Raw genomic sequence first — 27,191 nt, 5'->3', positions numbered from 1 at the left:
TTCTTAGTACCTGACCTAAGGCCAAGGAAGAATGTTTTCTTGCCCTTGGTTAGGATAACACTAAGGTATTGCCTCAAAAGAGGTTTCCTCTTATCCAAGATCCCAGAACAAATGTGTTGTGTGCCGTGTAGTAATGAGCCTTTGTCGGCTAGACAGCCTTCATTTGAAAAGAGAATGGAGCCACACACGGGAGTTTGGCTGCTGGTGTAGCTAGCATCTGGTTGGCTCTTCCCAGTAGCTTCTCCACACTGCTCCTCTTGGGTATGGTGGATTCCCCGAAGGGCAGAGCCCAGGAAGTATGGTTGCTCTCAGCAGACCCTTGCACCTGCAAACCCTGGGCCCTGGGAGGAGGGAGGAGCAGGCAGAGACCAGGATAGAGTAAGCGGTGGGGGGTGGATCTGGGGGTGGTGAAAACATGCTCACCCCGTTACTTCAGGGTTCCAACATGGCATTATGATTCCAATGGGAAAGAAACTTGTAAATTTCAGAAGTAGGAGTCATGTTAATGCAGGAACGCTCAGCTGGTCGAAGTGCCAAGAATATGCAACTGCCGAATGCTTAGCCCTAAATGGGACATCTCTGTCAACACCCCTACCCCAAGGCTCAGGGAACAGAAGATGACAGAAAAGTTCTTAGAGGCAGAGGGTGGGTTTTGCGCTCACAAACTCACTGCAGCTAAGACCTGAACAAGAGCCAGCCACCAAGATCAGTCAGCATTTCACCAGGCAACATGAACTGGGCTCAGTGTGCTAAGGGGGCAGGGGCATGGAGGTGGGCGGGACATGTGTTCAGAGTGGAAGGGAGGAGTTGGGGGTGGATGTGATGAAGATACTTTGTATACATGTGTGAAACTGTCAAAGAATAAATAAAAGATTAAAAAGAGAATCTGCAAAGATTTACAGACCCAGGATAGAAAGCATGAATTATGTTAGAAGCATCCTCAAGTTCTTTAATCCAGGTTTCTATGGTTACAACAATTTCCAATAAAAAGAGAGAGAGAAAGATTGTATGAAAGTTTCTTTTAATGATTAAAAATCTGAAACATTGAGAAACTCTTGGGAAATCCATCTTAGTTACCCTTCCTTCCTTCCTTCCTTCCTTCCTTCCTTCCTTCCTTCCTTCCTTCCTTCCTTCCTTCCTTCCCTTTCTCCTTCCCACCCTCCTGTGAAAACGTGATCCTCATTCATGTTGAGCTGCTGGTTAGTATAATGTTACAGTACAGTTTTGTTGAAAATATAAGACTTCCCCAGTCAACACAGTTTCAGATTTTGTTAAACATTTCAATGAACTTCATATCATCTCTTAGTTTGTATTTTAAATTTTAAAAATAAATCCCCAACCTAGTCTTTTACTTGTGGTTTACTATGAAATTTTGGCTGTGTTAAGTAGGCAAATGGCAGATTTGGGTACCAGTGATGCTGGGATAACAAAAGTCCTCCTGGATGTGCCATTAAGACCCAATTTGAGGCGGAGGGTGTGACTTAGCAGTAGAGTGTTTACCCAGCATGCACAGGCCCTGGGTTCCATCATCACAACCAAGGTAGAAACATTCCTAAATCCAATTTAATTGTAGCGCTCATCTCCTGCTTTGTTGGAGAACAAAACGTTAGCTAGTTAAACCTTCTGATTGAGGCTAGAATATTGGCTCTCCTGGAGACTGGCAGGAGAGCCCTGTATCTGGGGCTCCATCTCTAGACTGTCACAATGGGGTCAAGGTGAGATCTCCTAGTGGGGAACCTGACTTTCCAGATTTTTCCTGTCCTTCCTAATGATAAATACTTCCTCCTTTTAGGTCCGGTGTCCTAAACCTGGAATATGGCAGCCACCAATGGTCATTATCCCTTCACTCTGCAGTCTGGTCCCTTTCCTCCCCCAGGGAGTGGTCTGAAGATGTGCCCGAACACATCAAGAGATCACAGATACCAAGATGGAGCATTTTAGACCAGCTTTACAAAGAGAGGGAAGAAATGCCTGTAGCTAGTTTTCTCAGGGCTTGAGAAAATTCTAATTGAGCAGACTACCGTGTCTTCAAAGAAAAAGGTGGAGCTCCTGGGATCTCCCTACAAGGGAACCACTATCCTGGCAGACACCGTTGTGACCCTCAGCGAGTCATGCTGGGGAAAAGTGGCCCAGAATGCACATCTGAACTGTCCCTGGAGACACAGGTGAAGTTAAAGGATTCTGTAGGGAGAAAGTTGACTGGAAGGTGTCCCTGATTCCAGAGAATGAAAAACAACCCCTGTCGCCCCTGTACTCTTGAAGCATGAGATATAAAGGCATTTAATGGAGTATTTCGAAGGGTCTCATCTTCCACCATGAGCATCTGGAGACCTCTGTTGGGTCTCAACAGAGAATTTCCATCTGCGACACTCAGACTATGCACAAAGACTAAGATGTGTCTGGAGACGACTGCTCTCCAGAGCCTGTGGAAAATTCCAGGAGGCAATTCTTAAGACATGCTCCAAGGGTCAAGGGGAAAATCGTCATTTCTTCAGATCAAGGTTCCCAGTTCCCACCCACTGTCCCTGTCCAGGCCAGAAAGGGCCCTGGCAAGACAGCTCCTTCCTCCCGCAGCTGGAGGTTAAACATAGCAAGCCCTAAACCCTTGACAGAAGGTAAACATGACACCCAAGAGAAACAGAACATGGCTTCCTTTTGTTTTTGTTTTGTTTGGTTTTTTGGCTTGTTTTCTTTTCTCCACCACGGTGTCTGGGCTCTAGGAAGTTAATGGGGGAGTTGGGATGATCAGTTAATGACATCTGGGTTTCCAGCTCCCGATCTGCTGTCCTATGAAGACTTCCATCTGATTAAGGAAAACACGGCATGGATCACGTAGAGTAGAGTGACCACATAGGCGAACACCTGAAACCAGAGGGATAGAGGGAAGGTCGTTAGTGTGAGGTCAGTGGCGGGGCGTGGGGGTGGGGTGGGAAGACAACTATGGATGGACTTAGGGCTGTGAGGGCTGTCATGTGGCTCTAACTGCCTGCCTCTGCCTCCTGAGTGCTGGGATTGAAGATCTTTAATTAAGAATGTGTTTGTGTATGACTGTATATGTTTGTGTGTGAGTCTTGTGTGTGTGCACATGTGTGCATGGTACATAAGTAGGCCATCGGAGGACGTCAGGTGATCTCCACTGTAAGATTCTCTACCTTTTACCTTTGAGGCAGGGTCTCTCTGTGAACCTGGAGATTGCAGTTTTCAGGCCAGCTGTCAGACAGCTACAGAGAGCTAGCGGTCCACTGAATGCCAGGGTTTTGCAGCATTTGAAGGATATCCAGCTTGGAATATAGGTTCTGGGATCTGAACTCTGGATCTCACAATTACACAAGCAGCTTCTCTTAACTCCTGGGGCATCTTTCCATCTCTCGGACCCTTCATCTTAATCCCGAATTCTTCATTTCCCACGTACATTTGAGGAAACCAGGCTTCATGGTAAGCAGAGAGCAAGGCGCATGCGTGCGTGCCATTCGCGGTGGCAGTGGGGGGAGTTGAGGGGGGGTTGGGGGGCGGGGCGGGGCGGGGCGGCACCTAGCTTCTATCAACAGGATGTGGTGCACTGAGGAGTTGTTGAAGCGATTCAGACGGTCACATTGGCAGTGGGAACATAGGCCTTGGACTGTCACCTGTGACTTGTGCCTACCTGGGTTCCGTGTGCTCCCATATTCTGGGTAGCTGACTTCCCTAAAGGCTCACCTACCCGCAAATCCAATATTTGCACCTGGTTTTGTGACCTTGGGGAAGGGGTAAAAAGTTTCCAGCTCAGGCACAACATTCAGGGTGGCCACGCTTCCGTGAGTCTTGGAAATGCTCATAAACAGCAGCGCCGGCGCTCAAGCATGGGTGGACGCTCCTCCCTCACTGGCCGGAGGCGATGTGTAACCTGAGTTAGCTAGTGACAAATATCTGCAAATTTATCTGGGAACTCCTAACTACCCAAGTCACCTGTCCCCCTCAGGTGGAACATCAGGCCCAAGGAGAACCCTTGGCAGAAGCACTTCAGAAGTTCTGGAAGGGGCAGTGAGTGAAGACTTAGTTTGAAAATGAGATTAAGGAACGGCACACGGTGGATATTTCGAGAATGGGACATGCTGAGACACATTTGGACCTTCAGAAACCCTTCTCTGTGGACTTCTGCCATGATTGCCCATCGTAGTGAGATCTATGTCAAGAAAATCTCTAGTTCTCCTGTGTCCACTTCTGTTAACCCCAGAGAGTTTTCCGGTGAAGAAGCTGAGCCAAAACGGGTCCTAATTAAGACCAGAGAGGGGATACAGGCAGGCTAGCTGGTGTGAGGGAGGCTCCAAGATCAGGTGTTAATTCCTGAAGAAGAATGCTGCCTCCTCCTCCGGTACCAATCCAGAGATTACTGTGAACAGAAGTAGCTCTACTTTGAATCTGGTTCCCATGACACCATATTATCTAGCCAAGTGCACCCACCAAAGGAGAACATCCTGAGTTTTGATTCTGGCACAAAATGGTCAGGCATGTGCATGTCTATCATGTCCAATAAGAAAACATGGGGACAGAATCTGCTTTGGAGTGGATGCTTTGTCGTGAAAGGCATACAACGGAATATGACACATCAACGTAATAAGCACTCTGCATCTACACCCAGCCCCACGGTGACTTTCACATACATGAGGTTGGGAGAGAGAAGTCAGGCAGAAAAAACTGAACCTTGCACAATTCCACTTCAAGTGGCAGGCAAAACTGAACTGGGTGCTGGAAATAGGCTAGTAACCGAGGAGATGGTGATAAGGTCAGTGAGCAGTGAGTCTCTCTCTCTCTCTCTCTCTCTCTCTCTCTCTCTCTCTCTCTCTCTCTCACACTCTCTCACACACACACACACACACACACACACACACACACACACACACACACACTGGTAGTGCTGGAGATGAACTCTAAGGCCTTGCACATTCCAGACAAATGGTCTATGCTGACACACACCTCCAGGCCTGTATCCCAGTTCTTTAAAGCATATTTTATTAAAAATAAAGCATCTGTGTTTCTGGAGGTGGGTATGTGGTTGTGAGTGAGTGCACTTGGGAGCCAGAAGCCAGTGCTGGATCCTCCAGACCCTGGGTTATAGGCGGCTGTGACACACTAGATGTGCATGCTGGGGATGGACCTCTGTAAGAGTAGTACTCTTTCTCAATTGCTGAGCCCTCTCTCCAGCCCCATGAATCCTATTTCTTAATTATGGGAAGATTCATCTTCTAATAATTCACTGATACTTCATCTTCTAATAATTTACTGCCTGAACCTGTGCACTTGTCTGGATGAACGCTGCTTTAGAGTCAGAGAGAGAAGTGGGGAAGGTGAGGTGCAAAAGACAGGCAGCTTTCAACTTGTTCAGTGGACAGGGATTTTAATTCAGCCCACCTAGGTTTTTCTGTCATGGACGGACTCCAGCCACATCTAGTCTACATCACACTACTGTTGCCCTGAAGAATTTTAGGGGAGTTGTTATCAAATGCCTTGATGTCGGTGAACTCAGAAGGCTTGTGGGTTGGGAAGGGGTGAGGTGCTCCTCCGACAGGCAGGTGAAGCAATAGACCAAGGCAGAGAGGGAAAAAGGTACCATGTCACCTGGCTACGCTGCTGTTTGGACTCCATTTTGGAAAGTGTTCCATGATGTAGGACAGCTAGAGAGGGTAGTGACGGGGACCTTGAGGTGGCCAGGTTCATGAGAGCCGCTTAAGGGAAGCATGCAGTTTCTCTTGGGTGGGAGAGTTTCCTCTAAGATGATGCTCTGAGAACCCTCTCCCCAACTCCCTCTAGATTCAGGAAGAACCATGCTGTCCAACACATCCCTTTAGACTGCGTTCAGCCTCCTTCCCATTTTCCAGCAAATGACAGGCTCAGGCATCTTGTTAGCTTATTCCATTTTGGGGTTTGCATGAATCATAAGTCAGTTTCTAGAGACCTGAGAAGCACTATTTCTAACTCATTTTTAATGCCAACCATAGTTAGAAATAAGTTTTATATTAAGGACTCTGAGTAAGTGCACCAAATACATTCCTCTAAGGGTACCACTTGGAAAAACCTCTTTCTCAAAACAAAACATCTTTCTAAAACAATGCAATCTCTTACTCCTTGTCATACGGATCTAGTCAATGAAAAAGGAACCCACCCTGGCCTCAGTGTTCCTTGTGTTGACTGTATGCCTCTGTGGACAACACTCAAGGAGGTTACAAGACCCAAGTGGCCAGACTCACAGCCTGAAACTGGTACTGAAAGCATGCATGGTGGCCAAGACCCCGACTTTGACGCTTGCCAATCTTGGGAAAGAGTCCAGGCTGCCTCTCCCTCTGTGAGATGGGCGTGACAATAACACAAGGTTCCCAGGATTATTGTGAGGGTCAAATGTGATCATATCTGCCCCCACACAGCCAGTAGCCCCTATGCCTACTGAACCTTGGGCCGTGCAGCCCTGAGAAAACAACTAAGGGAGTCGTGGCCTACACCTGCCCCTCGTAGGGGCTTCACTGCTTCACAAATGAGGGGCAGGTTCGACTTCATTCAAGAGAGACGTGGGGCTGGGTCGCCCTCCACCTAGCGTATCTGCAGCAGGCAAGGAGAGCCGCTTGTTTTGGGCACTGCGGGCGCAGGGTTGCAGGGAACTTACCACTGCCGAGATGTTTTCATGGTACTGCTTGTAGGTGAAACCATCGTACATTGTGATAGTGGCCAGGGCTTCCAGAACTGAGGCGCTGAGGTAAAACAGGGCTGCCACACAGTGGTAGGCTGCATCCTGAGGGTGAGAAGGGCTGTATCAGAGATGAGAAGAAAGAGACACCCCACTCCAGACACGGAGGCTTCCGTCTTTGTTCCAGACTCCCTTCGAACCACACCATAGCCCCTAGGTCCACCAGCTCCTCTCAGGATATGATGGTTACTGAGCTGAGCTTCCTTTCCCTGGGCAGGTCCCACAGTGAGTCTTTTAGTGGAAGAAGATGCCGTTGACCCTGAGGTACTACCAAAGGAGTCTGGAGTGTATGCTGGTTACTCTTATTATTAACTTGACACAAGATTAGAATCTTCTGGGGGGTGTGTTCTGGGGGGTGTTTTCACAGAGGCTTAGCTGAGTATGGATGATTCACCCTGAATACGAGTGGCACCATCCCATAGGCTGGGGTCCCAGGCTGAATAAGGAAGAGAAAGCTGGCCACGCACAAGCGGTCACCCTCCTGCTCTCTGATTACTGACCAATGTGATTAGCACCTCACTCCTTGCAGCTAACCCTTCCCCACTGAGATGACTGTACCCACAAACTGTGAGATATTTTTTGAATAGCAACAAGAAACATAACAAATACAGGGTAACAGATAGAAACTGGTTCTGGACCCCAGGATCAACCACACATGGTTAAAATCCTGGCTTGCATGTGGACTCTTTGTCCAGTCTGGGGAAAGAGAAGCCTGGGCCATTTCCCTTGTTTCTATTTTGTTGTGTTGGTCTTAGTTATTTATCTTGGCTCCTGGAATATTTCAAAGCAAAAAGGAACTAAAACAAAGTTCAATGTGGTTGAAGTGATTTCAAAAGTTCAAGTAGAAAGGCTGTGGAGAAGTAGAGATCTAGCCAAGTGGCCTGAACCTACTTTCATTAATAACAAGCAAGTCCCCCTTATATTTATTTGAGGCCTGTTTCCATTGCCTCAAAGCAGAACTTACTACAAATGAAAGAACACAGGTCATCTTGGCACCCTAGTCGTCTAGAAAACGTGCTTAGGTGGTGGTCGCCAGGGAGGCAGGCAGAAAGCACGGTCTGGTCACCGTCAGCTTAGGCCCAGGCTCTAGGACTCTGCTCCCCAGGGTGGTGACAGCCCCCCTGGATAGTAGGAGTAGCTGACAGCTATCAGGTGCCTGTGGGTGGGTGGGGATGGGCTGCCAGCTGTTTGTGCAAAGGCAATCCCAGATAAGAAATCAGAGCACAGAGTGAGAATCTGCAGCAAACACACAGATCCTGCCCTCTTTTCCTCAGTGCAGGAGGCTAGGAAGAGTCTAAACCGAGGTCAGGACAACCCAGCTTTGGGTTGTGCTGGGAAATGTTTCCAGGGAAGCCTCACTCAGGGTTGGAAAAGTACTCTTCCAGAGATGAGGGTCCAGCACCACCTCCCTCCCCCAACACAAATTCCCTGGGCCATCACTCACCAGTGTGATCCAGGAAGTCTCGCCGCTGTGAGTACCAAATACGTACATGACCATCAGGGAAGTAGTGGCCACGAAGCAGAATACAGACACGAACATCACCCACCCCTGGATCAGGGGAATGGGCACCAGGGAGGAGGCGATCAGGATCCATACCAGGCCTCCAAAGACCTTCAGGGAAGAGACAGAGAATATTGGAGCTGGGACACTGGGGCTACAGATACCCAGAAAGGGGACAAAGAGGGTGGCAAAAATATCTCTTTTATCTTTCAAGGCTGCAGGCTAGGGCTCTAATCTCAGCATTGCCATTGCCTTCTGGCTTACTTTGTTTCATTTCTTAAGTACAATTTTCACTTTTTGTTTAATAAACATTGTAATACACCTGGGCATCGTCTTAAGCACCTTGACAAATAGTAACTCGGTTAACTCCAGTAACAGAGCTATGGGTGAGGAATGGGATAACTGAGGCACGGGAAAGCAAAGGAACTCACTAATGGAAGAACTCACATTATTTAGTATTAGCATTAGAATGGCTACCCTTTTCTTCTGAGTGTCTATTCTTCTCAATGGCTTTGCTATTGGAATATCTTTTATGTTATAAAACAGTAAGCAACCATCCGGGAGTGACAGACAGTACAGGTCTCCAAGGCCAGCGCTGGAGAGGTAGAGGGAGGAGACTAGCAAGCACAAGGCCAGCCTGGGCTAACAGTGAGTTTTCGGCCAGCCTAAACTACACCATGAGACCCTGTATCAGAAGATCAAGGATTGGAGATGTAGCTAAGTGGTAGAGGTCACCTGTCTAGCCACTGCAAGGCCCTGGATTCAATTCCTAGCCACAGAAAAAAAGAGACTGTAACCACTAAGAGATGTTTTTAGGTTATTAATGGATGAACATACTAGCTACATTATGATATTGACAATTTTTTTTTTTTTAGATCCCCAAGTGTAGGAACTTTTCTGACTAAGTTAAAATTAAAATGGTGAGGTCACAGGCTAGCCTGGTTTTCTCAGATGGCTGACACAGGTGTGAGAGAAGCCAGAGATACATGGATGTTCCTAGGGTTGGAGAGTTCCCTTTCTCAGAGGGGAACAAAAGATGTTCCAGAAGTCCCCTGGATGATCCGGCCTCATGAGCCTCGCTGAGATTTTCTCTAGTTCTCTCTGACTCTCTTCCACCCAAGCTTCACGTACCCACTCTAGATGAGGACGGAACTAGCACCTAGGGAGATGGCTCTACAATCTGGAAAAGTCTGGAAAGCAGTGTGGGAGGGCAGGGCACTTTCTCCTGAGTGGCTGGGGCTTAGGGCAGGTGACACTCCTTTGTGCTGCGGGTTGAATAGCCCCTGCTTTTAAGAGGTATGAGGATAGGCACGGAGAAATGCAGAAGTCCGTCGGGTCTGTTTATCCACTCAGAGACAAGGATCAGCGTGTGCCCTTGCTCTGGGGTCTGGTCACCGCATAGTCATCTAGGGTCAATCTAAGTCAGGCCACTTGTCTGCATGCTGCAAGGGAATTCTGTATATCTCTGCAGCCTGTGGCCCCAACAAAAGGCATCTGACTAGAGGTAAAAGGCAGTTTGTCTGATCATGAGGTTGTGGGAATGCAGTCTGCCTTGATCACAGAAGCTGGCTCTCATGAAGGGTTGCCAGGAGAAACCATCTGCCCCATCTTTCACCCAGCGATCCTCTACCCAAAGGGCTAAGTGGATCAAGACATTTCAGGATTCCCTCCGCGCATAGTCAGTAAAGATGGGCTGGGCGATGACTGCTTTAGTTACTATGGCTATATCGTTACTTTCAGCACAAATAAGCTGTAAAATGCATAAGTTAAGCTAGCACATGGTCACCTGCAAATGACAGACTTCGAGATGACTTTCAGTTCCTGGTCTTCAGGAGTACGGGTTGTAGTTTGTGTATCTTATATCACCTCTTTCAATTCTGTTCTCCCCGATGGGGTGGTCAGGAGTCAAGGGCAGGGCAATAGGCAAGTCAGAGTGAAATAGTACAGGGTTTGCCAAGGCTAGATGCTAGCACTGAGCTAGTTCTTAACTTCTGGTGATTGAATCGGGCTTTTTGAGTGAGTGCCTTTCATTAATCTGCCCAAGATACACACACACAGCCGGGCGGTGGTGGCACACGCCTTTAATCCCAGCACTCGGGAGGCAGAGGCAGGCAGATCTCTGGGAGTTCGAGGCCAGCCTGGTCTACAAGAGCTAGTTCCGGGCCGGGCACCAAAGCTACAGAGAAACCCTGTCTTGAGAAACCAAAAAAAAAAAAAAAATAAAAAAAATAAAGATACAGAGAGAGAGAGATTCCTGGGGTCCAGTCAGAACCCTTGTCCACAATTGTCCAGTGAACAAAACCCGTTCTGTACCCAAATCCAATCTCTAGCCCCTGACAGACCTCAGGACCTGCCTCTGGGTACGTCACCCAGCAAACCCACACTTTTGAAAATTAGGTGTTCCCCACCCATTGAATGGTGTAAACTGTAGTAGATTTCAGTGATGTGGGACTTCCCTCTGTGTGCTGTGATTACCATTAATGAATAAAGAAACTGCTTTGGACCTATAGCAAGGCAGAACTTAGGTAGGCAGGGAAAGCTAGGCTGAATGCTGGGAGAAAGAAGGGCGGAATCAGAGAGAAGCCATGGAACCAGTGAGACAGACGTGCTGAAGTTTTGCTGGTAGGCCACAACCTCGTGGTGATGAACAGATTCCTTGAAATAGGTTGAATTCAGATCTAAGAGTTAGCCAATAAGAAGTTAGAGCTAATTGGCCAAATGGGTAGCCCCTCCCACTACATTTCACAGTGAGGTACTGAGAGAAAGTTCTCTCCATTTGCCTCCCTCCCTTCCTTCCTTTCTCTTTGTTCAGTTTTTGAGGCAGGGTCTCTCACTGTATGTAGCCCAGGCTAGCCTGGAGTAAGTAACTTCAGCTGGCCTCCAACCCATGTCAATTCCATCACTGCTCTTGGAGTGCTGGGATTTCAGATTCAAATCATCATTCCAGCTCTCCTTAAAACATTGTTAATGAACTGGGCGGTGGTGGTGCTCACCTTTAATCCCAGCACTTGGGAGGCAGAGGCAGGTGGATGTCTATGAGTTAGAGGCCAGCCTGGTCTACAGAGTGAGCTCTAAGACAGCTAGAACTACACAGAGAAACCTTGTCCTGAAAAAGCAAAACAAAACCAACAACAACACCCCCAAACACACACACCACACACACACACACACACACACACACGGTTAATGAGATATAACTCATATAGGATATGATTCATGCACTGAAGACTCACGCTTCATGTTTAATAGATTTGTAAATACAAACTACATTCTCAAAGCCAAATTCAGATCACTTCATAAACTCAAAACTCTTTAACCATTAGCCGTCTATGTTCATACTTAGCATGATTTCAAGGTGAACACTGCGCTTCCTGGAGGACTCTGGCAAACACCTGTGCTACCTCAGTCCCCACCTGTCCCTTGTGAGGTGTCAGAAAGTCAGAGAGCCGCTGGCTCCTAGGCTGAGTTGGCTGTGGTGATGATGGTGCGCATCTGTGAGCTCACCAAACACCATCAGGATTTATTAGGCACCTAGGGCCAGCCTTCCATCCGTCTCCTGTTTGTGTTACACCTCAGATTGGGGGCGGGTAACTTTGAAGACATCCTTATAAGCCCTGGCACTTGTCCTCCCGTCTGGCAATAGGTCTTCCCTGCACCCCTCACCACCTGGCTTAGGTTTAACAGTGTGGGGATTAGGGAATGGAATGTGGGGCTGTATGGTTCTGGGATGGAGCCAGGATGGGGGTGGGGAAAAATCTGTGCTGTGCCCGTGGCTGAGTAGGGTCACAGGGAGTATGAGGAGGTGGCAGAAAGGTTCGCAGACCCCCTGAGAAGGCAAGGAGGATGAGGGCAACATGAGGGGAACATAGCCAAGGAGAGTGTATTTCTAGCCAGTGCCTCCGCAGCTTGGCTTTATCAGGGACTTTCTGCGTTGGGGAGCAGCCCTTTGCTAGCGTCAGTTACGGGGCACAAGCTCCTCATCGACAGCTGTAGCAGCTGTGGTGTGGAAGGCCTCCACATCCATGGATTTGACCAATTGCAGATTTAAAAATGTTTGGGAAATCCAGGCATGGGGGTGGATACCTGTAGCCCCAGCACTCTGGAAGCTGAGGAAGGCTTGGGAGTTTGAAACCAGACTGAACTACCGAGCGAGACAATGTCTCAAAAACTACAATGCAAATATTTTTTGGGAAAAACAACCTGCATCTGAACTGGACATAGCTTAGGCTACTACTCTTTCTGGCCTAAATGAAGGCTAAAAGCTGGCTCTGAGGAGGTGAGGTAGCTGGCCTGCAGGATGGCTTTAGAGGTGCCTTAGAGGGAAAGGTAGACCTAGCTGGTCAAGGCGGACATGGGGCCAGGGTGTGCTGCTCTGGTGGGAGGCCAGGGAATGCCACTGGAAGGGACACTGCCATGCTTTTCAGCCCCAGAGGGTGGGGAAGCCGGGCACCCTGTGGGAGAAAGGGACGGCAGAAGCTGGGCTGGAGGAAGGGTGAGCCATGGAGATCTGATATCCAGTATGAATCATGGGGGCCCAGGCCTGTTTACACCCCACTCCACCTTCAGGCCGTACAGAGGGCAAACAGAGAGAGCAAGCACGGGCACCCACACCCAGAGATAAGTCACTCCTGGGCAGGGAGCACTCCTCTCAGGCCTGGCTTCAGGACCCCACTGGCCAAATATTTGTCAAGAGCAAGGGGGTAGGTGAGGGTTCAAAAGGATTTCCCTTCGTAATGAAAACTCTAGGTGTCTTTTGTCTTCAGTCTTTGGACACACAGAGGTGATTAGTTAAAAAACAAAACAAAACAAAAAACATTATACAACTCGGTGGAGGTGTGGCCCTGGGGTCTACTCACGTTAAAGCCAGGCTCCCCCATTACCACCTCTATATTCCATCATAGCAGAGACACAGTAGCTGCCAACAGTGGTCTCAAGTAAGACTCTCCAAGTTGCAGACTGGGGAGCTACCGGATTAACCAATCCCTCTGGGTCCCAGCACTCCAAACTGGAAAGTGGGAGTAGAACCTGGACTGATGCTCTAGAGTTCTCAGCCCTGGCTAGCCATCAAATTAGCTGGGACACCTTTACAAAACCAAACAACATCTAGGCCCAGGCCCAGGGACAGAATCAACTGGAGAGACCCAGAACGGCGGGACAGGAAGCAGAGGACCCAGGCTCTTTGCCAAAGCCTGGAAACACATTTTCATAACACAAGGCTTCAGGTGTTATTCTGCATGTTCCTGAGAGAGCAGAAGAGGAGTCAGCCCTGTTTCCAGGTTCCTGCAGGCTTTCCAGCAGACCCAACAAGAACTCTACGCTTGGTCCTGTCTGGTCTCTTGATGCAAAATATCACTGGGAACTTCCTTTTTCTGTCTTCATGCTTCCGTCCCTGTTTTGCTTTGTGCATGAGACCAGCTCGTCCCTGGATGTCCTCTAAGCCCCAGGACACAGTTTCACAGATTGTGAGTGGAGGGCCGTGCATAGGAAGGGAATGTTGGGCTGGGAACTGCCTAATGTTGAGTGTTGAGAAGAGCTGTAGGGATTATGTTCAGAATGCAATAAAAATGTTTCCAAAGGTTTAAAAAGGATTCATATCTATAGTTTACTCAACCAAATGATCTTTGTGAAAAATGGTCTCCTCAGGAGATAGATAGCCTCTTGGGGAGCTTTCATCTGAACCCCAAGAAGATCCCCACTGTTTTATTTTTCTTTATTACGTACGTGTGTGTGTGTGTGTGTGTGTGTGTGTGTGATTGTGCATTCAGTGGTCAAAGGACAACTTTTAAGAGCTGGTTCTCTTCTTTCATCATGGGTTCTGGTGATTGAACTCAAGTGGTTAGACTTAGGTGGTAAGAACTTTAGATTTTATGCCATCTCGCTGGCTTCCTGCTCGGTCTTAAGAGTCACCTATGGGAAGCAGACCAAAGTAGGCAAGGGTACAGATTTTAGGTCAGAGTTCCTGAGTTTGGATTGGAGCTTCCACATACTAGCTGGGTCATCTGGTAAGTTACCCCTGGGTAAGTTACTTAGCCTTTCTGTTCCTTTGTCTACGAAATGGTGACAACCAGAGCTCCGAAGAGAGTCGGCATCAGTGGAGACCTCCTGTCATGGAATAAAGTGGTCTCATCTGTGACCACATAAAAGTTCAGAAGGTTGGGGCAGGAGAGATGGCTCAGAGGTTAAGAGCATTGCCTGCTCTTCCAAAGGTCCTGAGTTCAAGTCCCAGCAACCACATGGTGGCTCACAACCATCTGTAATGGGGTCTGGTGCCCTCTTCTGGCATGTAGGGATACACACAGATAGAATATTGTATACATAATAAATAAATAAATAAATAAGTTTTTAAAAAAAGTTCAGAAGGTTGTGATTTCAGTGCATGTAACTGCTCACTTGCAAACTTAATGGGAGCTGGAGATAATGAATTAATCAATTGTGATTTGTTTTGTCTTGTTTTGCGATACGGTCTTGATATGTAGACCAGGCTGGCTTCATGCTGGGATTATAGTCTGGGCTTACTGGAGCCAGAAGTCACCTCAGGAACTGGGAGTGTAGCTCAGCTGATAGAGTGCTTGCCTAGAGTGTATGACGCCTTGGGTTCCATCCCCAGTACATCATGGACTATGCCTGGTGGCACTGTGAGGAGTATCAGGAGTTCAAGGTCACCCTCAGTTACATAGTAGTTTTAGGCTGGTCTGTGATTCTTGAGATCTCATTGTTTTTTTGTTTTGTTTTAAAGTGATCATATAAGCTTTAAAAAAAAAATACCATGGTGTCCCCCCAACTGAAAGTTGTATAAAATGTGTCTGTCTAAGAAAATGTAGTGGGTATATAGAAGTGAAGGCTGCCTTTCTAACAATGAGCTCACTTGTAAAAGAATGGAATTCTCCAGAACATTCTTGAGATTCATCTGGAGTTTCTATCATTGTGGAGCTGAAAGAGAGCTTGGTCCCAGTTCGTCCACTGCAGGGGTTGGATGGCTAAGGTCAATGCCAAGGATTTATTCAAATACTCCAGTTGTTCCCCCCAACACTACTATATGCTCTCAGGGTCACCACAGCAGAAAGTCTGCCAGGGGAACATGCTGAGTCAGGAACCAAAGAGTATGCCACCCACATGCAACCCCCCTGAGTCAGGCATAGGGCTCCTAACAGCTCTCTTATGGGTAAACGTGACCATGAGTTTGTGTTTTGACTTCTTGGGAAGCAAAGGAAACGAGCCACAGAACTTAGGCTGTGCACAAAGCTCTAGGTTTCCCTTTATTCCCTGGGAGAAATCAACCAGTTGCCTCATCAGCTGAGAGGTGCCAGTTGGCACACCCCAGGCTTCTGGGAGGGCTGCCAGGCTCCATACCCATGAGTACTGTCCCGAGGCCACCAGGAACGGCAGCCCCAAGTCTCTGCTGGCTGTGTGCATGCACTCCTTTAGTAGCCAAGAGTTATGTCAACACTGGGTGTAATGGCAAGTTTTATGTCAACTTGACACAAACTAGAGTCACCTGACAGGAGGGAACCCCAGCTGAGAAAATGCCTCCGTAAGATCTGGCTGTAGGCAGGCAAGCCTATAGGACATTTTTTTTTTTTAAATTAGTGATTGATGGGGGAGGCCCAGCCCCTTGTACATGAGGACACGCCTGGACTGGTTGTCTTGGGTGCTATAAGCCATGAGGAGCAAGCCAGTAAGCAGCACTCGTCCATGGCCTCTACATCAGTTCCTGACTCTAGGCTCCTGCCTGGTCTTGGCTTCCCTCAATGGATTATGACTTGGCACATATAAGCCAAACAAACCTTTCTATGGCATTTCATCACAGCAATAGTAACCTTAACCAACACATCAGGATTTTATTTATGGTGATGACTTGAACAGTGTAATTGCTGTGTGCTCCAGAAGGCTTTCCTATCTAGGGATAAACTAACTGGCTAAAAGAATCATTCTGTAAGTCAGAGGATAGGAGACATTCTTGTTCTCAGTGTGCATATATGTATGTGCATGTATAGAAGTGTATATATGACTTACATATGTCCACATAAGTTCATGTATGTGTGCTTGTGTGCCCACCCACCTGGGCACACAGTTGCATAGCATGTGTTCTTATGTAGAGAAGCAGGTTAGGGATGAGCTACCGCCAAAGAGAGAGAGAGATGGCACCACAGTGCTGGATGGTCAAGAGGACACAGAGGATCAGGTATTGGGAGAATGATGTGGAGAGGGGTAGGGGTCAGGACAATAACTTTGGCCACTAAACACTGCAGCCTTCCCAGGATTCCTTGGCTTTGCCTTTGAAAAGTAAGTTTGGATGAAGCCGCAGACCCCTTTCTTGTTCTGAGAGGTGAGGCTGAGAGAGTAGAAGCAAACCCAGGAAAGTTCTCCAAGTTAATGGCAGCTCCACCTCCTGGGTCAGAAGAAACTCAGCTCCTAATGAGTCAGAGGGTGGCCTTCCTTCACTGTCCCCATTGCTCACTCATGCGATGAACAGGCACCAGGAGTGACCATGTCAATATTGTGGCAGGCACACCCAGGGAGCCAGGCCTAGTCAAAGACATACACCAGGGGATGGGGATGCAGCAGTGTGTTCGCCTAGCATGAGAAAGGTCCTGATCTGAATTCCTAGCAATGAGCACACACGCATGCACGTGCGTTCGCGCACATACACACACATGCACATGCGTATGAGTACGGAAACCATCCCACCCTCCCTCTTGCAGCCCTGTCTCCCATGAGAACAGCTCGACATCTTCCAGTGAAGACTCAGGCAGCTGGTGAAAGCAGGAGGTGATTACAGGGAAGCCTCAAAGGCTTCGCCCAGGAAGGGAGAGGCCAGTACTTTGCACAGCAGACCTATACTGCTCCCTCCCCTAGGGCAGGGTACAGAGCAGGGATCAGAAGGGTCCCTGTGTGGGGGATGGAGCTTATTGGGAGTCTGGCATCTGGGTCTGTTAGGGAGAGCACTGGGTATGTTAGGAGAAAGGCCTGCCTCAGTTTACCTATCTTAGTGGCTCTTTTCTTTTGGCCCCTTTACCAGCAGGTTCCTTTACTCCAGGGGAATTCATTGTGCCATTGGCCCTCCTTAGGAGGTTAGACAGTGAGTGACAGAGGCCTTTCACCTCCTCTGAAGGAACCTTAGGTCTGACTGGCTGAATTCAGGACCTCAGTTGATGTTAGCAGGGTGGGTGGAAGGTGGGAAAAGCCCCTTCCTGGTCTGTGGTCCCTCCACACTCCAGTGCCAGGGTAGGGCCTCTGTCCCATTCTACCTGCAAAGGGAGATGTGGCTTATTTAACTCACAGCCTCCTGCCCAGCCAGGGCTGAGCTGCCAGTCCCTGAATGAATGGAAGTTCCCCTCTGAATGGCCAGTGCAGGTGAGTTCCACATGCATGGTCTCATTTGGATGGAAGATTTTGTACCACACCTATATCCACTGGGTGTGCCCAAAGAGATAAACAGAAGCAAAGAGTTTCTGTAAAAAGTACCAGACAAGCCACCTGTAAATGGCAAAATCCGTGGAAACACTAGACCAGAAAGGAGTGACTTTAGCACTGAAATCAAAAGGTGTTGACAGCCATCATCAAGTAGGTTAGTAACTCAGTGAGCACACAAACACCCATTGGAGTCCCAGCACACTTCCTGGGGGTACTCTTGGGACTTGGGGGCCACCATCATCTTCTCCTTTCACCTGCCCTTACCTTAAAGTCAAGATCGTCTTGTGATCTGTAAGTGTTAGCAGGGTAGGAGCAGCCACAAACTCCTTTCCACCAGCTGAGAGCAAACCCTACTTCCAAAAAGTTTTGTGGAGTGCCCAGGCTTTGAGCACAGTCTCCAGACAAGCCACAAACAGAGGCCTGCAGAACGTGAGCTGAGTGCCAGGAAAGCGTGCTATTAGGGCGGGCTTCCAGGTGAGGGAGACAGATAAGACCGAAGGGCTGAAGGGCCGCTGCTCCTGAGAGGGGAACATTTTCACACACCCCCATCCCATTGAACACTGGGGCTGGGTTTAGGAGACCTAACACCGAAGAACTGGCTTCCTAGTCTTATTATGCACATTTTGTCTCCCATACCCCTGCAGGACAGGACCGAAGTTTAGGGATGTGAGGGCACACTTCTGTGTGCCCTTCCCTGTACCTGCGCCCTTCCACACAGTCTGTATACTGTCACGTGCTTGGGAAAGGTTAATCCCATTCCCACTGGTAATCGGTTTCTATGCCTGGAGGGTGGTACAGCAATTCCTATCATGCCTAGTATCCCCAAAGAAGCTCTCCCCACCCGATCTGGCAAAGGCTGACTGAGCGGCGCCAAAAGCAGCTGGGCCAGCACCCAGCCTCCAGGACAAAGGGAAGGAGAGTGTTGCCTGCCACCACACCCACTTCCCCTTAGCTGCCCATCAAGCTGACTGGAGGGAGTTGCTGCTCCGCTGTTGAATCCTGATGGAAAAGGAGCCACTGAAAGCACCCATGCAGGACACAGCAACTGGGACGCCCATCAGTGTCCTTCACAGCCCCACCCCCCCCGCCCAAGCATCATCCCGCCCTGCCAGGTCTTAAAACAGAGAAGATGGTGAAGGTTGGCTAGACCCCTCCATGGCTGTCCTCTATGGTGAAGGTTGGCTAGACCTCTCCATGGCTGTCCTCTATGGGCACAGGGTAACCAGTTGATCTAAGAGTGGGGGTTGAATTATTAGCCAGTTAACACTAACTGCTCCTAATAGTTATTGAGTTTTAATTAAATCCTGTTATTTTAAGAAGTATGTGTATACATTCTGCAGTGCACAGTGACATGCGGTCAATGACAGGAATGCACACGAGTAGTTCTATAAGATTTTACAGCCTGGCGATGCCATGACTGTCTCAGTTTGTGGACGTACACGCTGTGGCCTTTAGACGACATTAAACTTGCCTAAGGATGCTGCAATAAAAGGTTAGCTTTTTCAACCTGACACAACCCAGCGTCACCTGGGAAGAAAGTGTCAAGGGGGAATCGCATTGGCCTGTGAGCATGTCTGTTGTGGTTGTTTTAACTAAGTTAACCTATGTGAGAAGACCTAGCCCACTACGGGCAGCACCGTACCCTCGGCGGCCGGTATTTGAGTCTGAGCATAAGCAGGCAAGCGAGTATGTGTGCATCCATTTCTCTCTGCTCTTGGCTGTGGATATAAGCGGACAAGAGAATTTGAAGTTCCTGCTTGGAGTTTCCCACAGTGATGAAACGTGACTGGAACTGAGATCTGGAAGAAGCCCCTTTCTTCGCTATGTTCCTTCTGGTTGGGGTGCTTTATTACAACAGCAAAAGTAAGCCTGGTATTTAGCCAGATTCTTGCTAAACTTACTATGAAATCAACCCCGCTGCTGGAATTGGCTTTGGACGTGGCCATGGGGCTATTAGTACCAAGGGAGAGGGGAGTAGTCACTTGGTCCTTATTGGCTCTCAACTGGGTTAGGCTCTTGACAGGAAGGGGGTGGCAGAGGAGATGGCCTCGGAGGCAACTCATGCCTGCTCCTCCCGCCACAGAGACAATGGGTGGCAATAACCCCGTTCCTACCCAGAAAAGAATAACAAGGTCCACATTTAAGAGCGTAGAACAAAGGAAGGACCAATATCCAGGAACAGCATGCTTTCTTTTATGGGCACAATCCTGATCCACCCTGTGCTCTCTGTCGGGTGGAAGATGCCATCTTTGGCCCTCCTCTGAAGTGCCCACTCCCTGAAACCTGTGCCTTGGCCTTCGGGGGCCTCCTTGGAAGTTGAGCCAAGACTTTCCCAGGGATCTGTCCTGCTTCCTGCCCTACTCTTGGCTGTGGTCCTCTCCTCTGTGCAAGTGTATTGATCTGTCACAACTCATAACAAGGCTTTCCTGTCATTCCACAGGCCCAAGGACCTTGGCGTGTCCCTGTGATCCACTCTGGGGTTGTTTTGCCCAGATAAGAGTAGAAAACTACCCACTTGTGAGGTAGTAATCACACAGAGCCTGAGGCTGTGAGGTGGGAGTGGATTAATGACCCTGGGAAATGCCAGTGCTGGAGCCCAGCCAGAAGCTAACGGGGAACTAAGCCTGCCTACCAGCATGCAGAAAGACCAGCATGCAAAAGAACCCAAGCTTTTTAGTTTCGAGACTGTCAGGGACATGCTGTATGCTCCTCACTCTTGGGATTAATCTAAACCCACAGGAAGGGGTTGGACACATGCCCCCATGATGCTTTGTGTCAGGAATGAGGGCGCCTTTGCCACTGACTTCGAAATCACTGACCCCATAAGAGACAGCTACTGGGGTAGTCTACCAGCACCTCCCCTAAAACTGCAGGTCTCAGATCATGACAGACCCAGGGACAGACCCAGGGACATTAGTGAGCCGTGGCTGTGCTGGAGCAATCTTAACCACAGACTCCTGCGAGAAAGTGTTTAACTGATCAAGAGTCAACCTCTGGCTCTGTCTAGCTCAGGACCCTGGCCCCTGGCCGGTGCCCATCCCAGCCCTTTCTCTCAATGATGAGTCCTGCTGCCAAAGCAAAGTGTGGGCATTCTCCGGTGAGCAGCACCAGGCTCTCTCTGCTTGTCCAGCAGGGACAGGCCCAAACAGCCAGTTGAGAGCAGACCTTTCTCTCCCCAACTGGCATTTCATTTCGTGGAGGCTCTCAGGCAGGGAAGGTGTCTTTGCCCCAAGACAAGGTTTACAAACTGTGGCTCCCTTGAGATGGCGCAGCTTGATGACTCAGCCTGGCTCCTAGTTACGGACCTGATCAAAGCAGGCCACTGGCCCTTGAAAAACTGGAAAAGTCACTTCTCACAGCCAAGAACATCTCTCCCTAGACCTCCATAATTGGGTCTTTAAAAGAAAGGAGGGGAGTCGAATGCAGGGGGCAGAATTTAGAAGTGCTCCCCTCTCAACAGCTCAGAGAGGACCCCACGACCAGGGCAAACACCACCACACAGCCTGGAGCAGCCCCAGCTCCTTTGTTAGGTGCTGGTCAAGTACGGCTAGTTCCACTCCCTAGGGACATCAGGGAATTGTTTTTGGAGAGTGTCCATGCCATGAACCTCTGAGAACCTCAAGACACCCGAGAACCCCACCCTGCCACTCACTGACAAATGTCCATTATTCTATCCACCCTTAAGAAGGTCTTGAAGGGTGACTGGGGCCGGATTACATATGGCCACACCCACTGAATCAGCGGTCTGTGTAGGGTTTATCATTCTTGGACATAGGGGCTAAGAACCCACAGAGTATATTTCTGTGTAGGGTGGTGGGTGGTGTGGCCACCAGCTACCCAGTGACTCTGAGCTCTCTCTTCAGTCCCTGATGGGGAAGAGGGGACCCAAGCCTTCCCAGAGCTGCCAAGTGGGCAGAACTACCCACTCCTGAGAGAATGTGGGAAATGTCCCCAGAGCCCTGTGGACTGGGTGACCTGGCAAGAGGCTCCCTCTCTGAGGCTTGGTTTCTACCTGGACCTGCAGATTCAGTGTCTGTGATCCTACATCCTCTGTGCTCTGGCAGGCTGTCTTTCTGATGCAGTCAGAAAACTGCTTATCATCCCGTCATGGCTCTTGTTGGGCTGGCTCTTTCTCACCCATATGAAAAACTACGACCTGCCTAGTCACTTTCAGACAATAAAAAGTTCCCTTTTTTTCCCTGAGACTCAGAAAAGCCATCATTTTAATAATTAACAGGTTTAGTTCAGTGAAGGAGTCAATACGGAAAACCAGTTCCAGGTAGCTCCTCATCCTGCCTCCACCCCTACACCCTCCAAGTACCGGTTGTCATCAGGGACTGACCCTGCTTCCTTCTCCACACTTCTGAGGTGCACAGGGTTCTAAACAGCCACCATTGGAACTCCTAGTACCCTTTTAAAAAAGACATAGTATTACTCTGTAGCCCAGACTGGCCCCTAATTCATGTCTTGACTGTTAAGATCACAGGTATGAATGAACCGTCACACCAGGCTCTGAGCATGCTCTTCTCTGGAAGTTTGTCCGTCAACTTACAGCCATTCATGATGTCAACCTACCACTTGGTGAGGGGATGTATGGGGTGCTGATGGTATTTCTGGCATGTCTGTCACAGTTTTGTAAGGGCAGCAGTGGCGGGGTTCTCTCCCTGCACTTTATGGAAGAAATTGCCACTGTGAGGCCTGGCACGTCTAAGAATCGAAAACATTTGTGTTGACGTTTTTCCCCCCAGGAATGGTGGCCTGAGTGTCATGAAGCATCTGGCTTAGAAGGGAGGGGAGGAGGAGAGAGAGGACCAGGAGGAAGAGGGAAAGGGAGGAAGAAGAAGGAGGGAGGAGAGAGAGAGAGAGAGAGAGAGAGAGAGAGAGAGAGAGAGAGAGAGAGAGAGAAGAAGAAGAAGAAGAAGAAGAAGAAGAAGAAGAAGAAGAAGAAGAAGAAGAAGAAGAAGAAGAAGAAGAAAACAGATATTATGGGCTACAAAAAGAAAAGTCCCTTACTGGACAGAGACTTTTCTGCAGATGGGACTAAAAGCAATGTCCTAGGTTGAGGAGTTGAAGGGAGGATTATTGGACACTTCACCCCTGGGCCTAGATGGGGTTGCATCTCTCTCCTCACTGCCTGTGCTCTAGGGATTCCCAGAAAGATGTGATCCCCTGCTGAACTGGGCCTGCTTTTTACTACCCTGGAGGATCTTACAGAGACCCGGGGTTCCAGGGTAGGGGCACTGAGGCAGGGTAAGGATGCCAGCCCCACTGGGAGTCACAATCCTTTTCTTTCCTCCCTTGTCTGGGCAGTGGGGCATCTCCAGCCCGTAGGCCCTGAACATCTGTGTCTCCCAGGCTGTTGAGAGTTCAGGCATGGGAAACCGAACCCCGCGTCACCATCTGCTCGAGCTTCAGAACTGGAGAATAATCAGGCATTTTACACCCACAGGATGAGCAGAAGGTCACAAAGGCTGATGCTATCAAGAGTGACAAGGATGGGGAACAATGGAGACTTTCACCCTTGGTAAGAGTAGAGGGGGTCCAGGTGTCGCCTGAATCTTGTGTACACAATGCAGGGGTCCTCTTAGTGTGGCAGGATCCTGGAAGACAGCTGAGTGGGTGTCAGTGTCTGATGAGTTTCCTGGGAAATCTACTGGTAGGATGTGTCAATTAGAATGACCCTTTGGGACAGCATGGTGGTGACAAATGAGAAACGGAGACGTCCATGCCCCGTGACCCTTCAGCAAAATTCCCATGCATTCGGGGAGAAATTTCCATCAAGAATTCCAAGTACGTTCCTGGCAATGTCATCTGCAGCAGCTAAAAGTAACAAACTGGAAGCATCCAGAATATCCAAAAATGGAAGAATGGATTAAAGAAAAACAGCAACAGGTATAAATCTCAAAGCATGCTGGGAGCTGCAGAAGGGCACACCCAGTGTGATACGATTGTCACAAGTGTAAAACCATAAACCAGCACTGTGCTTATAGTCATACACGCAATGGAGTCTGAAGAGTGCTGGAATGATGAACATTTTCAGCTTTGGCTTTTCCTGAGGATGGAGAATGGAGAGAGCACAAGGGTCGGAGAGACAACATATCAGATCGTTGTGGAGCCTTAAAACCAAGAAGCAAATAAGAGAAAAGAACTGAGAAAGATGGGCCATCATTATACAGATGCTTGATAAAGTGTTATGTATACCTTTCTATTCTATTTGAAAATTTCCTGATATCTTTGCTTTTTAAAAATTGAGGTGAGCTGGGTGGGTGGTGGTGCACACCTGTAATCCCAGAACTTGGGAGGCAGGGGCAGGGATCTCTATGAATTTCGAGGCCAGCCTGGTCTACAGAGAGAATTCCAGAACAGTCACAGTCAAGATTGTATGGAATCAAAAAAAAAAAAAAAAAAAGAAAGAAAGAAAAAAGAAATGAAAATTATGTATCACAAACATGTAAAACTGATGAGGTCAGTGGCGTTCTGCACATTCATGGTATTCTACAACCACCGCCTCTATCTAATTAAAAAACATTTCACCACCCGAAAAGGAAACCCCACACCCACTGAGCAATTGCTCTCCAATCCCTGTTCCCTTTAGTCTTGGACAAATCACCAGTCTGCATTTGGTCTCCATGGTTTTACAGTCTGGGGGTACTTTATGTACATGGAATCATACAGTATGGAGAAATGTGGATCCAAGCCATTGCCCATTTTATCATCGTGTTGTGGGTGTTGTCTTAGAGTATCCCACAGTTGAAGAAAACACCCCTGACATGGTCAGTGCCTCTCCCAGCCTTTAGTTTTCCAGCCCTCCATCAAGACACATTGCTTCATGTGTATGGTCTGTGTTTGGGAGCATAGAAGGGACGGTGTCTGCTGTCTTCCTTCTCTCCCAGGGCATCCCAGCCCTCCTCTATAGAGGAAGAAAGACTCAGCGATGACAAGTGAGACGCCGGAGGTTTCTCGAGACAGTGACAGGTGTGGGAGGGTGGGCAGACACAGAGCGATGGCTGAGATGGAAGAGACACACTTTCTGAACAAGTGAAAGGGGAGGATTCTGGTCAAGGGATCTCTGGCAATCCCTGCTGCCACACAGAGGAACGGAGCACACACTAGTGGGAGTGTATTTTCACTAAACAAGCAGTGCTGAGATTTTCCATGCCCACCACTCTCTTTACAAAGATGTTGGGTCCTCCCGTCCTCTCTGTGGATTTGCTTGTCCTGCCTGGCTGGGCTGTAGCTACTCTCAGAACCAGTCTTTCTGTCATACTGAGTAATTAACAAGCAGAGTGTGCTCTTGTGGACCTGCCACCACCAAAGCGCCCTCCCCTGTGTGTGTGTGTGTGTGTGTGTGTGTGTGTGTGTGAGAGAGAGAGAGAGAGAGAGAGAGAGAGAGAGAGAGAGAGAGAGAGAGAGAGAGAGAGAAGAGGAGGACGCTACAACCGGAGTCTGCAAAGAACGATAAAGCCCCACTGCCGTCTTCTCTAACGATTCTTGGCATGCTGTTCTCCAACAGCAGTTACTAAAGGCTACGATATTTTTGCTTAAAAACCTCCCTGCCCCTTCATCTCTCCGGTTGAGCACACTCTCTTGTCAGGTCTCTGTGGGTTCCTCTTGGTAGAATTCCCAAGAGTCACCCATTACTTATTCCCAGGTTCCAATATTGGGCAAACATAGGCTAAGAGATGCCAGATCAGACAGGCACTCCCAAGGCACCCAGGGGGCTCTTTCCCGTATGACCAGGTGCCTGTGTCAAATACATTCAGTTGGCCTTGTTCCAGGGCTTGTCTGGCAACCCTGAACATAGGAGGAACTCAAGGAAGATAGAAGGCTTGCCAAAAACCTGGATGACCTTGGGCCTACCTAGGTGCTCCTTCCTATTTGTAAGTTGTGGAGCTTGGCTCAGTGTCGTGCAGGGAGTCTTACACGTGTTACTGCATAGCCTTGGCCTTGGTTTACACCTGGGGTGTGAAGTTACCTCAGAAACACCCAGGTTTGGGTTCAACTCAACACTCATCTCAATTCAGTGACACCCCTGGCTGAGGGAACCTACTAATGTCTTTGGCAGCCACATCCTCCCTTCCCAATCACGCTGTTAGAAGCCGGGATCCCGTTGTTAAAATCACCTTCTACATTTTCTTTTCCAAGTCAGTGTTCCACACAAAGGATTCTGTGTGGTGGTGGGAGCACAGGAGATGCTATCTTCACACCCACAGAATAAACAAACACCCTCCTGCCCAGGCAAGAGCTAGAAACCCCTGGAGACATGAAACCAAAGGAGGTCTGAAGCCGTGTAAACCAGAAGTCCACACTAGGAAACTTTCTCCAAGCTACTGGGGCGGTTCTAGAGTGTGAAGCTAGGAGAACCCAGCCCAGGTGCAGAGTCAGCTCAAGGTCAGTCAAGGGAAGCCACAAAATTCGCCTCTCTCCTCTCTCTCCTCACACAGGGCACAAGGACTGTAGCCAGGCAAATGCCGGCCACTATTTTTCTTACTCCTTGATCAAGTTTGCCACAGAAACAAACTCTTTCCCAAAAACTTCAAAAGGCTGAAAGAGTCTGTCTGTCCCAAATCTCTGTCTACCGCATGGAGGGAGTCTTTGGTTACCTTTGTTTACTTAGAGAGACTCTGGGTGGAAAAAGCTGGGCACCTTGTAAGGAAGCTGCACTCGGATAGGACCAGAGCTCAGGGAAGAAGTTTCTTTGCAGATCGATCCGCTATTTGAGAAAGGAACTGGTTTGACCCCCTCGGTGCTGCTAGTGTGGCCGGGGACAGCAGTGCCGAGCCCTCGAGGGAGCAAGCAGCATAATCCACCCCATCCCTTTCCCAGCGCAGGGCGCGCTACCACTCACAAACTCAAAGATGAAGAGCAAGTCAGGGAAGGTGACGAAGACCGAGAAGCCACTGGGCAGGGAGCTGCCATCCGAAGCCGCTGCCGGGGCCATGCCTGCGAGCTGGCGTCGGCTTTGGGACGGGACACACGCACCTCCGGCTCACCGCGGACCACTCGCTCACTCGCTCGCTCCTCAGAGCCCAGTGGCCGCGGCACCCTCGCGCGCGGGTTAAAAACTGAAGCGCCTGGGTCAGAGGAGGGCGGAGCTCCGGCCACCCGCCCCGCCCGGGTCCACTGCTTCAGGGGACAGGGATGAATCGCTGCGGGCACCGCCCTGAAACCCAACTGGGTGCTCTCTGAGGATCTGCGGGGCTGGAGTGGGTGTCTGGACTCTACTGTCACACCCTGGGTGCCACCTGCCTGCGGGGAGCGAGTGGAGAGGCTTTGGGGCGGCACTTCCTTGTGTTGCACTTCAGGCAGGTGATCACTATCCATCAATAACCTATCCGAACCCCCAACCCATTAGGCACCCCATCTCTTTAACTCCAATTGGGTCTCCAGTCTTCCCTGGGTGCATTAATGTGTGCAATCTTCACGTCCAGTTTCGGAGGGTACATTCCCAGTTTCCATCTCAGCTGCAGGCTGGGTTATAAGGGCAAATGAGAGACTTGGCAGGAGATCTACGTGCCAGAGGAGGAAAGGGGGTATCTCTTAAGGGGCTGAGCCTGGGGG

At 49.1% G+C, this 27,191-nt stretch overlaps 1 protein-coding gene across 1 annotated transcript; it reads right to left on the bottom strand.

Moving 5' to 3' along the window:
- Positions 1–1,004: 1,004 nt before the first annotated feature.
- Positions 1,005–26,681, bottom strand: Mal (mal, T cell differentiation protein). Its single transcript, XM_057780972.1, has 4 exons — positions 26,479–26,681; positions 8,160–8,327; positions 6,635–6,760; positions 1,005–2,862 (listed from the first exon to the last, which is right to left on the bottom strand). Exons 1-4 carry the CDS (start codon positions 26,569–26,571, stop codon positions 2,788–2,790), a joined length of 462 nt encoding a protein of 153 aa, XP_057636955.1. The 5' UTR covers positions 26,572–26,681; the 3' UTR covers positions 1,005–2,787.
- Positions 26,682–27,191: the final 510 nt, after the last annotated feature.

This window comes from Chionomys nivalis, chromosome 9 (assembly GCF_950005125.1).
Source record: "Chionomys nivalis chromosome 9, mChiNiv1.1, whole genome shotgun sequence".
Lineage (NCBI taxonomy): Eukaryota > Metazoa > Chordata > Mammalia > Rodentia > Cricetidae > Chionomys > Chionomys nivalis.
Note: the sequence above shows the minus strand (reverse complement) of the source record. Positions and strands in the feature narration are given on the sequence as shown.

Excerpts from the sequence above, each read along its gene's own strand:
- Mal (XM_057780972.1), bottom strand. The coding sequence starts at position 26,571 with ATGGCCCCGGCAGCGGCTTCGGATGGCAGCTCCCTGCCCAGTGGCTTC. Across the intron at positions 8,328-26,478 it reads TGCTCTTCATCTTTGAGTTT|GTCTTTGGAGGCCTGGTATG; the intron begins GTGAGTGGTAGC and ends TCTTCCCTGAAG. Across the intron at positions 6,761-8,159 it reads AGACTTCCTGGATCACACTG|GATGCAGCCTACCACTGTGT; the intron begins GTGAGTGATGGC and ends TCTCACCCTCAG.